Genomic DNA, 12,465 nt, shown 5'->3' with positions numbered 1-12,465 from the left:
TATTCTTTTAAGAAATCCCTTATAAATTTAACCAAGGATTTTGGGCAGCTGTTCTTGTATCGGTCTTGATATATAATGTTAGTTGATAATTTCTCTTGTGAAGTGACTTGGGACACTGTTACTATGTTAGAGGTATCACATAAATGCAGGCAGTTGCTGGCTGAGCTGATTGGAAGCTGGGTGGAACAGGGCTCATACCTTAGGTTGAGTCAGGATGACCATCTTTGTGAGGTGGACACGTAGTTGGGCACCCAGGGAAGCGTCTCGCAGGAGCTCAGCAGCCTGTGCAAAGCAGAAGCACACAAAAGACCAGTGAGGAGTGAAAGCCATCAGGAGGAGGACAAGGCCGATCAGGGAGAGAAAATGGAGCTGTTTCCCAGCTTGTACACACCTCCAGGTGGGCAGTGTCTCCACTGTGAGAAGCCCCCCCCCCCCCCAAACCTCAGAAGCAGGATGTCCAAGGGCACTGCCCACTCAGCTGGACAGCTGCATGGCATTCAGTCCCCAAAGTAAAAACTACAGAGTTAGAGGGTCAAGCAGAAAGGGACAAACCTCCACAAACTGTTGGATTTCGAGAGACCCAGGTCTATTTATCGTAGGTGCAAGACAGAAGAGTTGCTTTGGTGTGTGAGGTGCAAGTCCACCATTTCCTGCTCCCCCACCCTAGCCCTGGGCTGTCGGCCTATATTGAGGGGCCATAAAGATACTCACAATGTTCAGGTTGGTGAGAATATATCTCTCTGTGTCCTGTTTGTGAAAGCTGTATACATCATGCATCACGACAACCAACAGTTCCAGATGTTTTGTCTCCCTTATGGAGCGTCTTGTTATCAGAGAGGGCCTGGATCGACCTGCAACATCGAAGCAGAACAGGGGACTCAGCAACTGGAGTGTGTGTATGCGTACACGTATGCACATTTCTGTGTGTGCACATGTTAAGTGCATGTGCTTGTCTGTGTAAATGCATGTTTGTCTGTCTGTGTGTGATGCTCCTCCATGACTCTGGGGGAACTTCCTGCACTTCTTCAAAATAGTTTCATGGGATTTTAAGCACCGATTAAGAGAATAGCCCAGGACACTGTTAACATAATCAGCAACGTGACAACACTTAAAATGCTGCACTTCCTTCTATTCTCTCTCTGATGATATAGCTGCTCCTTAAATACTGAACCTCCGACAGTGCGGGACACTCCCTCAGCACTGACCCTCTGACAGTGCGGCACTCCCTCAGCACTGATCCTCTGACAGTGTGGCACTCCCTCAGCACTGACCCTCCGACAGTGCGGGACACTCCCTCAGCACTGACCCTCTGACAGTGTGGCACTCCCTCAGCACTGACCCTCCGACAGTGCAACACTCCCTCGGCACTGACCCTCCGATAGTGCGGGACACTCCCTCAGCACTGACCCTCCGACAGAGCCCACTCCCTCAGCACTGACCCTCTGACAGTGCAACACTCCCTCAGCACTGACCCTCTGACAGTGCGGCACTCCCTCAGCACTGACCCTCTAACAGTGCGGCACTCCCTCAGCACTGACCATCCCCCCAACAGTGCAACACTCCCTCAGCACTAACCTTTTGATCGTGCGGCACTCCCTCAGCACTGACCCTCTGACAGTGCGGCACTCCCTCAGCACTAACCTTTTGATCGTGCGGCACTCCTTCAGCATTACACAGTGAGCCTAGATTATATGCTCAAATCTTTGATGTGGAACACCAACCTATAACTTTCTCATTGAGAGATGATGGAGAGGCACCAATTGAATGAAGCTGGTAGTTTTGCAATAATTCTGTCCAGTAGTTTAATGTTTCATCATCTTACTGTCATCAGCAGCAGTTCTGGTGGGATTTGAGTGTAGATAATGGAACGTAACGAATGATGCAATATCGTCCCTTTCTCCAGCCAGTTTCAGATTCTTCGCGTGAATGGATATCTTCTTGTCCTTTGTAAATACCAGAGCATGCTACAGGGTTGGAAGGGTGAAATTCATGGAATGTCAGCTTTGAAATTAAATTACATTGATTCAGTTTTTAAAGAGATTATCATGCATGGTTTGATAACTATTGCATAAATGCCATGTCTTTTTATAGAATAGTGTTGATTGAGGGATAATCATCAGCCCAGAGCATTGGAAAGAACTGTCCTCCAGACTTTAATCCGGGTAAGTAAGAGGTGCTGCATTTTGGGAGATCAAATGTTAAGGAAAAGCAATGGCAGGACCCTGAACAGTTTTGATGGACACAGGAATCTTGGGGTTCAAATCCATAGCTCCCTCAAAGTGGCCACGCAAGTAGACCATGGCAACATGATGCCTGGAGGAAGAGCGCCTCATCTTCCGCCTAGCAACCCTCCAGCCACAAGGAATGAATACAGATTTCTCCAGCTTTCTCATTTCCCCTCCCCCGACCTTTTCTGAGACCCAACCCTCAGACTCAGCGCCGCCTTCTTGACCTGCAATCTTCTTCCTGACCTCTCCGCCCCCACCCCCTCTCCGGCCTATCACCCTCACCTTAACCTCCTTCCACCTATCGTATTCCCAACGCCCCTCCCCCAAGTCCCTCCTCACTACCTTTTATCTTAGCCTGCTTGGCACACCCTCCTCATTCCTGAAGAAGGGCTTATGCCGAAACATCGATTCTCCTTCTCCTTTGATGCTGCCTGACCTGCTGTGCTTTTCCAGCAACACATTTTTAAGTAGATAGGGTGGTAAAGCATTTGGCATGCTTGCCTTTATTGGTCAGGGAATTGAGTACAAGAGTCAGGACGTCATGTTGTTGCTTTATGAGACTTTGGCTAGACCTTACTTAGAGTATTATGTTCAATTCCGATTGCCATATTACAGGAAGGATGTGGAAGCTTTGGACAGAGTGCAGAAGAGTTTTACCAGGATGCTACTTGGAGTAGAGGGTATGAGCTATAAGGAGAGGCTAGAAAAACTCAGGTTGCTTTCTCTGAGGCAATGAAAGCTGAGGAGAGACTTGATCGATGTTTATAGAATCATGAGCTGCATAGATAGGGTTGATGGTCAGAATCTTTTTCCCAGAGTTGAAATGTGTAAAACTAGGGGGCATGCATTTAAGGTGAGAGGGGGAAAGTTTGAAGGAAATGTGAGGGGCAGCGAGTATTAGGAGTCTGGAACACGTTGCCAGGAGTAGTGGTGGAGGCAGGGCTGTTTATGAGACTTTTAGATAGCCCATAAAAATGAAAGGAATGGAGGGACATGGACCGTTGGCAGGCAGAAGGGATTGGTTTAATTTGGTGTCATGTTCAGCACAACATTATGGGCCGAAGGGCCTTTCCTGTGCTGTACAGTTCTATGTTCTTCAAAATACCAACAGGCAATCTTTTACATCACTCGAGGGGGTAGACAGAGATCTGGTTTAAACTCTCATCTGAAAGAGACTCCAACAGTGTGCCACTCCCTCAGCACTGATACACTGACAGTATAGTACTCTTTCAGTACTGCTCTGGTAGCCCAGTGTCACTGGGGTTTAAAACACTGGAAGAATAAAATGTTGAAATAAAATAATTGCATTAAAGACACAAATACAAATTAATGGGCATTATAGCAATTCCAGAGACATGGTTACAAGGAAATCAAAGCTGTGAACTGAATATTCAAGGATATGTGACTTTTTGAAAGGATGGACAGAGAAAAAGGATGGTGGGCAGCACTATTTGGGTTAGAATCAGTGCAATAGCAAGAACATTTTGGGATTGAAAGATAGAATCCATATGGTGGAAGTAAGAAATAACAAGGGGAAGGAAACGTTGATATGTGTCGTCTACAGGCCCCTAACAGTAGCTATACAGTGGAACAGACAATAAATCAGAAGATGATGAGGGCATGTAACAAAAGTGTACATCAATCACAGGTGACTTTAATCTTCATGCAGATTGGGAAAATCAAATTTGCAGAGTTGACCATGAGCAAGTATTCATAACTGTTTCCTAGAACAATATGTTCTGCCTCCAACCAGTGATCAGGCTGTTTGGTATCTGCTAATGTACTCAGGGATAAAATTTATTATATGTGGAAAAAACTGGGCTTATCAGTGATAAGCAACATGGTTTTGTGCGGGGGAGATTGTGCCTTACCAACTTAATAGAGTTCTTTGAGGAAGTGACCAAGTTGATAGATGAAGGAAGGGCTGTTGGTGTCATATACATGGACTTTAGTAAGGCGTTTGATAAGGTTCCCCATGGTAGACTAATGGAGAAAGTGAAGTCACATGGTGTACAGGGTGTTCGAGCGAGGTGGATAAAGAACTGGTTGAGCAACAGGAGACAGAGAGTAGTAGTTGAAGGGAGTTTCTCGAAATGGAGAAAGGTGACCAGTGGTGTTCCACAGGGGTCAGTATTGGGGCCACTGTTGTTTGTAATATACATAAATGATCTGGAAGAGGACACTGTTGGTATGATCAGCAAGTTTGCAGATCACACAAAGATTGGTGGAGTAGCAGAAAGCATAAGGGACTGTCAAAGAATACAGGAGAATACAGATTGACTGGAGAGTTGGGTGGAGAAATGGCAGATGAAGTTCAATCCAGGCAAATGTGAGGTGATGCATTTTGGGAATTCTAATTCTAGAAAAAATTATACTGTAAACAGAAGAGCCTTGGGAAAAGTTGATCAGCAGAGAGATCTGAAGGTTGCTGCAAAGGTGGATAGAGTGGTCAAGAAAGTATATGAAATGCTTCCTTCATTGGACAGGGTATTGAGTATAAGAGCTGGCAGGTCATGTTAAAATTGTACAAGGCATTTAGAATACTGTGTACAGTTCTGGTCGCCACATTACCAAAAGGATGTGGACGCTTTGGAGAGGGTGCAGAGAAGGTTTACGAGGATATTGCCTGGTATGGAAGGTGCTAGCTATGAAGAGAGGTTGAGTAAGTTAGGTTTGTTTTCATTAGAAAAAAGGGGATGGAAAAGACCTGATTGAGGTCTACAAAATCATGAAGGGTATAGACAGGGTAGTTAGAGATAACTTTTTCCCAGGGTGAAGGATTCAATAACGAGAGGAGAAAGATGAGAGGTGAAAAACTTAAGGGAGATACACACGGCAAGTACTTTACGCAGAGGGTGGTAGGTGCCTGGAATGCATTGCCCGCAGAGGTGATAGATGCAGGCACGGTAGATTCATTTAAGGTGAGTCTGGATAGATGCATGAGTAGGTGGGGAGCAGAGGGATACAGATACTTAGGAATTGGGCAATAGGTTTAGACAGTAGATTTGGATCAGCTCAGGCTTGGAGGGCTGAAGGGTCTGTTCCTGGTCTGTAAATTTTCTTTGTTCTTTGTTCCTTGATTAATAAGTTCTTTCAGAGTAAAAGATCTCTGAGGAAACAGTGACCATAACTGACTTCGACAGGAGGAATAGAGGAGCTGAATATTATTTAAATGGAGAAAGACTGCAGAAAGCTGCAGCACAGAGGGATTTGGGAGTCCTTGTGCAGAAATCATAAAAAGCTAGCATCCGAGTTCAGTTCATAATTGGGAAGGTGAATGGATTGCTGAAAATTTATTTCAAACGGAATGGAGTATAAAGGTAGAGAGGTTTTGCTAAAATTGTGTAAGACACTAGTTAGATCGCAGGTGGAATACTGGGAACAGTTTTAGGCCCTTTATCTTTGGAAAAATATACTGCCATTGGAGGCAGTCCAGACAAGGTTGATTAGGTTGATGCAGGAAAGGGAGGCATGTTCTTATAGGGACAGGCTGTGTAGCATGGGTGTGTAACCATTGGAGTTTTGAAGAATGAGAGGCAACTTTATGGAAACATTGAAAATTCATGTGGAGAATGACGGGTAGGTGTAGGAAGAGTTTAGGACAAGAGGCATAATCTCAGAGTAAGGATCACCCTTTTAAGACAGAGATAAGGAGGAATTTCTTCTGAGAGAGGATTATAAATCTATGAAATTCTTTGTCTCAAAGGGATTGTCAAGACTAGATCATTGCGCACACTCAAAGCTGATGTAGATTTTTAATTAGTCAGGAATTGAAGGGTTATAGGGAAAAGGCAGTAGAGTTGAGGATTATCAGATCAACTGTGATCTAATTGAATGGTGGATTAGACATGATGGGCTGAATGGCCTTCTTCTGCTCCTATGTCTTAAGCTTTTACAGTTTACTCAACAGCAGAAAACTAACTGGAGGTTAGACCTTTGTATATTAATAATGCTTGGACATACAAACAAGAACACAGCAGTTTTATCCTGTAACTAGTAATGTGCTTACCAGGTGATGGCTGCAGTAGGTAGTCAGTGCCCGAACCCCTGGGGGCCACATTAACTCCCCATTTTGAACACAATTGTCTGGTAATCGTTTGATAGTGCTGTATGAGGAGTTGAAGACATGATGGACCAGAGAAAAGTCAGAAGCAAATCTATTCTTGGTGGAGAATCGCAGCTGGTACATTTCCCCCAAGGTCTTCACAGTACACAGCTCCTCCTCACAGGATTGCCTCTGGATCACACCCCGGCACTGACACTGGATAATTGCTGGAGCTGACTCTGTAATTCAAAATGTGATATGTGATTGTATAGTGTAGCAGCTCTCACTATGCATCAGATTCCAAAAGCTACCATAATCAAGGCTCATGATCTATTGATCTTTGGAAACTTCGTTCTAAATGGATGGAATCATGTAAAGCTTTAAGTTCGGTTTGCATTTCTATATATGTGTGTTAAGAAGGGGCAGGCATAATTTGAATTTCATTTTTGACTTCTGTGAGTGATAGTGGCTGGCCTGGAAATTTGTTTACCTTCATTTTAATGAGTAAGACTTTTCAAACCCTTGAGGTGAATACATCACTGCTTAGAAATACAGATAGTAAAGAAAGAAAATTGGACTGTTGACTGGCAACAAGATGCTCTGTGGGACAGGGAAACAGAGACAGAACCAAGTCATTTTGAATTGGACAGAACCGTCCAGAAGGTTAAGGAGTGTGTAGGTTTCTACCAGAACAGAAAAGGCCTGTGGCAGCAACAATGCAGCTCAGTAGCCTCTGAAACAGTCAAGGCTAAAAGAAGCCTTGTGTGGTTTAATGTCAGTAACAGAAAATCTCCAGAAACAGACCACAAAAAGACGGGGTACTGCACTAATGGTCAGACACTTGGTAGTGTGGATGAGCAGAGGGATCTTAGTGTCCATGTACACAGATCTCTGAAAGTTGCCACCCAGGTAAATAGTGCGATGAAGAAGGCATATGGCGTACTGGCTTTTATTGGTAGAGGAATTGAGTTCCGGAGTCCTGAGGTCATGTTGCAGTTGTATAAGATGCTGGTGCGGCCGCATCTGGAGTATTGTGTGCAGTTTTGGTCGCCATACTATAGGAAGGATGTGGAGGCACTGGAACCGGTGCAGAGAGGGTTTACCAGGATGTTGCCTGGTATGGTAGGAAGATCGTATGAGGAAAGGCTGAGGCACTTGGGGCTGTTTTCATTGGAGGTGACTTGATGGAGGTGTACAAGATGATTAGGGGTTTAGATAGGGTTGACCATGAGAACCTTTTTCCACGTATGGAGTCAGCTATTACAAGGGGGCATAGCTTTAAATTAAGGGGTGGTAGGTATAGGACAGATGTTAGGGGTAGATTCTTTACTCAGCGAGTCGTAGTTCATGGAATACCCTGCCAGTAGCAGTGGTGGACTCTCCCTCTTTATGGGCATTCAAATAGGCATTGGATAGGCATATGGAGGATAGTGGGCTAGTGTAGGTTAGGTGGGCTTGGATCGGCGCAACATCGAGGGCCAAAGGGCCTGTACTGCGCTGTATTTTTCTATACTGTGGAAGAGGAGTTTAAGGAGCCTGTGTTAAGAAATAAGTGAGCCATCCATGTCTCACTGGGGTATTCCACTGTCAAATCACACCATTTGCAGAGTCAAGTCAGATATGAAGATTTGATCAAACCACTGAACTGCACAATTTACTTAGCTGCCGAGTTTGCCCTACCAGGTTTCTCATTCACAAGAAGAGAAATATTTATTTTAAGCAATTGTTTTATCCAATGGCAAGAAAAAAAGATGAATTGTTAATTTATAACTCTGCAACGTAAACTCTACCCTATTTTAAAATTCCCACACACACAAACAGATGCACAAAACAAGACAAAACAAGATACAAGGATAACACCTGGGAAAGAAAGAAGAAAGTCAGTGAAGCACAGATGATCCAGATCACAGAAGATGATGACCTGTTTTCTTTCAGCTTTTTTGTTACTTCTTCCAGTTCTTTGCTAATGATGTGAAGCTGTGGATATATCAATTCTGTGTTTCATTCAATGTTTGAGAATCAGTGTCTCTGATAGTGTTTCTTCCCCTTTTCTTTCCAACAAGGGGATTTGCAACAAGGTTGAAACTTTATTGCTGGAACAGCACAGCAGGTCAGGCAGCATCCAGGGAACAGGAGATTCGACGTTTCGGGCACAGGCCCTTCTTCAGGAATTCTTCAGGGCCTGTGCCCGAAACGTCGAATCTCCTGTTCCCTGGATGCTGCCTGACCTGCTGTGCTGTTCCAGCAATAAAGTTTCAACTTTGATCTCCAGCATCTGCAGACCTCACTTTCTCCTCGAAGATTTGCAACAAGGGGAAATGATGAATGAGAATAACTGCTCGGAGATTTTCTGTTACTTCTCCACACAGGAGTGGGAGAGCGCAATTGAGATGCTTTCTCCTTCACAGGATGGATGTTTCTCCCTCTCTTGTCCAATACAAGGCTGGAGCCACTTGCTGAGGAACTAATCAAATGATTGTTACTATGCTGAAGTCTCTTGAATCCACACAACCGAAAAACCAAAGGCAGTCTCTGCATAAAACTGTCCTGAATACATAAATACAAACACGCACAGATATGCACACACACAGACACACACGCACACAGACACACACACTCACTCTCTCTTTAAATATGTTAAAAATCACACAACACCAGGTTATAGTCGAACAGGTTTATTTGGAAGCACTAGCTTTTGGAGCTCTGCTCCTTCATCAGGTAGCTCCTTATATACATACACATATACACTTACTCATGCATTCTCTCTCTCTCTCTCTCTCTTCCTCTCCCTCTTACACACATTCACACACTCATACAGAGACAAGGTGTCTAGCATCCTCCTCACTGCTTGTATAAGGCAATGTTATAGATACAACTCACAACGGGATCCAGAAAATTATTTTAAAACTGTAATATCATGTTCTATATTCTTTTCCTGTTTTTCAGTCCACAGTCTAAAAAATGAAAGTTTTTTTTACAACTGTAGGCAGTTTGTTCAAGGGTCTCATGAAGATACAAGAGAAATAGCATTGAGCAAATGCAGAAATGGGCAGAAAATAAACTGATTACAGTCAAGACAAATGAACAAGGAAATTCAAAGTTACAGGGTGATCCTTCACTCAGGTTTAAATAGAGTATCTTCAAGGTTATTGTTGAGGGTGAAAGAATTCAATTGTCATTTCTGACATTTGCAATAAGACCTTTCCAACTAGTTCTTGTGTAGTGCAAAATAGATTGCATTATTTCTCTATCTTGCATAATAAACTTTGTTGTACTTTTATCAAAATATATTAGCAGTATCTTGTATGTTCAGTAACTGACCACCACAGTGAACAGTTTGGTAAAGTTACACTTATGATCTATCAAGCCAGGTTTGACTTTGGGGTCGGACTTGTCCAGTATTACCATTAGTTGGATCCTAACCCACCCCAAACCCAGACATACACACTCTGCAATAAAGTATTTATTTTCAAACCCCTTTAGATAAACTCTCACTCTCCACCACCCCAATGCCAAACCCTTTCCATACACTCCTACTGTATACCATCCCAATTCCAAGATCTATAGAACATAGAACAGTACAGCACAACCTATTACAACCAAAGGATACAATTGGTATCAGAGTCCAGATGAGGCAGCAGGGAAAAGAAAACAAGCAGACACCCATCCTGCCCAGTTTCCCCACCCCCACCCCTGGTCTCCCAAGGATATTCAGTCAGCAGTGCTTCCTTTATAGTCAAATATTCACTCTTTAAAATCCTGCAGGAAGAGTGCTGAGGCTTTCTCTCCTTCATTACCTCAACTTTTTTGCTTTACTGAACAGGCCTGTCCCTTTAATAAACGAGCAGAGCTCCTCATTTACAGCAATGAAGCAATCCTGCTTTAGTGTAATATTAACCAGTTTAACATGTAAACACGAAGGGGTCCGCTAAGGGGATGAAGAAAGAGTGAGTGAGGAGAATCATACCTCCAATCCTTGAGAGATCACCCAAATAAGTCTCATCATCAACAAATTCTGGAACATTCTAAGGGAGAATGGATGAGCATAGTTAGATAAGAAACAAATACAGAGTTCACATTAAACAACATCATAATCTTCAACTAAAATATGAAGAGTATTCGACAAACAAAAATTAATATGATCCCTCCCCACCAACAGCACCCCCAACGCCACCATTGTCAGTAACACCAAATCGGTCAAACAATATTAATAGGTGGAGGTTGCATTTTGTTAGTGTAACAACACATTTACCTGCTTCAGGGTAAATCCAACAGACCAGAACTGGAGACTCAGAAACACAAGGCACAGTGAGAGACTCGTCATTGTGTTGTCCTCAGGCAGTCTGGATGAGGCATGGCAGGAGAATGACATTGTCAGAAAAGCAAGGGCTTCGTTGCTCTGCTTGGAATGTCACTCACCAAGCCTCAACCCTGCAGCAGTTTTGATTGCATAACCACATTTCTGGCACGTTGTCCATTGGCCATGACACAACTCCACAAATAATGATTCGCATAAGCAGCAGTCAGTTCTGCTGGACATGGCTGGATTTTCACTATCTCTCTCACACACACACAAATATACACAAAGAAGATAACCACAGAATTGGGAGAAAATATGATAATATATAAAATATTCAAACCTGCAATATAACCATTACAATTGAGTAAATAATTGAGGGAGGAATGTTTTGCAGGACTAAGGAGAGTGAAAAAAGAGGAAGAAAATTGAATAGCTTAGCTCTTTCAAGGAGTGTAAAGACCACATTTTCTTTTGAATTGTGGACTAAAACTGGGAAAAGATATTGCTTTAAATCAAAGAAACCTTTTATAATGTTTATTAGCATGGATAGACGTTAGCAAAGAGTAGGGACAAATTGGTAATCAGTGGTGTGTCTCAGAGATCAGTGTTGGGACTGCAATTGTTTACAATTTACAGAGATATTTAAGAGTTGGGGACCATGTGTGGTGTCAATGTTCAGAGATGACACTAAGATGAGTGGTAGAGCAAAGTGCGCAGAAGACAGTGAAAGTCTGCAGAGGGATATAGATCGGTTAAGTGAGCAGGCAAGGGTCTTGCAGATGGAGCACAATGTTGGTAAATGTGAGGTCATCCATTTTGGTATAAGTAACAGCAAAATTGACTATTACTTAAGTGGTGCAGCATGCCGCTGTGCAGAGGGACCTGGGTGTCCCTGTGCATGAATCACAAAAAGTTGGTTTGCAGGTACAACAGGTAATTAAGAAAGCAAATGGAATATTGTCCTTCATTGCTAGAGGAATGGAGTTTAAAAATAGGGAGGTCATGTTGCAGCTGTATAGGGTGTTGGTGAGGCCACACCTGGAGTACTGTGTACAGTTTTAGAGAAAAGATGTCCTGGCACTGGAGGGGTGCAGAGGAGGGTCACTAGGTTGATTCCAGAGTTGAGAGGGTTGGTTTATGAGCAGAGACTGAGTAAACTGGGGCTATACATTGGAATTTAGAAGAATGAGTGTGGATGTTATAGAAATATATAAAATTATGAAGGGAATAGATAAGATAGAAGCAGGGAGGTTCTTTCCACTGAAAGGTGAAACTGGATCTAGAAGGCATAGCCTCAAAATAAGGGGGAGCAGACTTAAGGCTGAGTGGAGAAGGAACCTCTTCACCCAAAGGGTTATAAACCTGTGGGAGTTCCTGCCCGGTGAAGCAGCTGAGGCTGCCTCGTTGAATGTTGTTAAGGCAAAGATCGATTTGTGAACAGCCATGATCCTATTGAATGGTGGAGCAGGCTTGAAGGGCCAGTTTGCCCACTCCTGCTATTTCTTATGTTCTTATGTTTGCAATTTTAAAACCAAGTCACTGGAACACATTGTGAGTTGTTTATATAATGTTGCCTTATTAGAACAAAGTTGAAACTTTATTGCTGGAACAGCACAGCAGGTCAGGCAGCATCCAGGGAACAGGAGATTCGACATTTCGGGCACAGGCCCTTCTTCAGGAATGAAGAAGGGCCTGTGCCCGAAACGTCGAATCTCCTGTTCCCTGGATGCTGCCTGACCTGCTGTGCTGTTCCAGCAATAAAGTTTCAACTTTGATCTCCAGCATCTGCAGACCTCACTTTCTCCTGCCTTATTAGAACAGTAAGGGAGTAGTCAAGGCAAATCAGCGCCACCTATGTGTGTTGAGGGAAATTCTGCCGAGACAGTCTCTGC

The 12,465-nt window shown here is 43.5% G+C and overlaps 1 protein-coding gene across 1 annotated transcript in view; it reads right to left on the bottom strand.

Moving 5' to 3' along the window:
• The window catches only part of adamts13 (ADAM metallopeptidase with thrombospondin type 1 motif, 13), a 68,745-nt gene extending 58,058 nt beyond the window's left edge, over window positions 1-10,687 (bottom strand). Inside the window, exons 1-6 of the mRNA XM_043719720.1 lie at window positions 10,526-10,687; window positions 10,241-10,298; window positions 6,238-6,512; window positions 1,823-1,964; window positions 712-851; window positions 199-282 (exon numbers count right to left, since the gene is read on the bottom strand). Of these exons, the coding sequence (XP_043575655.1) occupies window positions 199-282; window positions 712-851; window positions 1,823-1,964; window positions 6,238-6,512; window positions 10,241-10,298; window positions 10,526-10,645 (819 nt within the window). The 5' untranslated portion in view covers window positions 10,646-10,687. The remainder of the gene's footprint in view (window positions 1-198; window positions 283-711; window positions 852-1,822; window positions 1,965-6,237; window positions 6,513-10,240; window positions 10,299-10,525) is intronic.
• Window positions 10,688-12,465: the final 1,778 nt, after the last annotated feature.

This window comes from Chiloscyllium plagiosum, chromosome 30 (assembly GCF_004010195.1).
Source record: "Chiloscyllium plagiosum isolate BGI_BamShark_2017 chromosome 30, ASM401019v2, whole genome shotgun sequence".
Taxonomy (NCBI): Eukaryota; Metazoa; Chordata; class Chondrichthyes; order Orectolobiformes; family Hemiscylliidae; genus Chiloscyllium; species Chiloscyllium plagiosum.
Note: the sequence above shows the minus strand (reverse complement) of the source record. Positions and strands in the feature narration are given on the sequence as shown.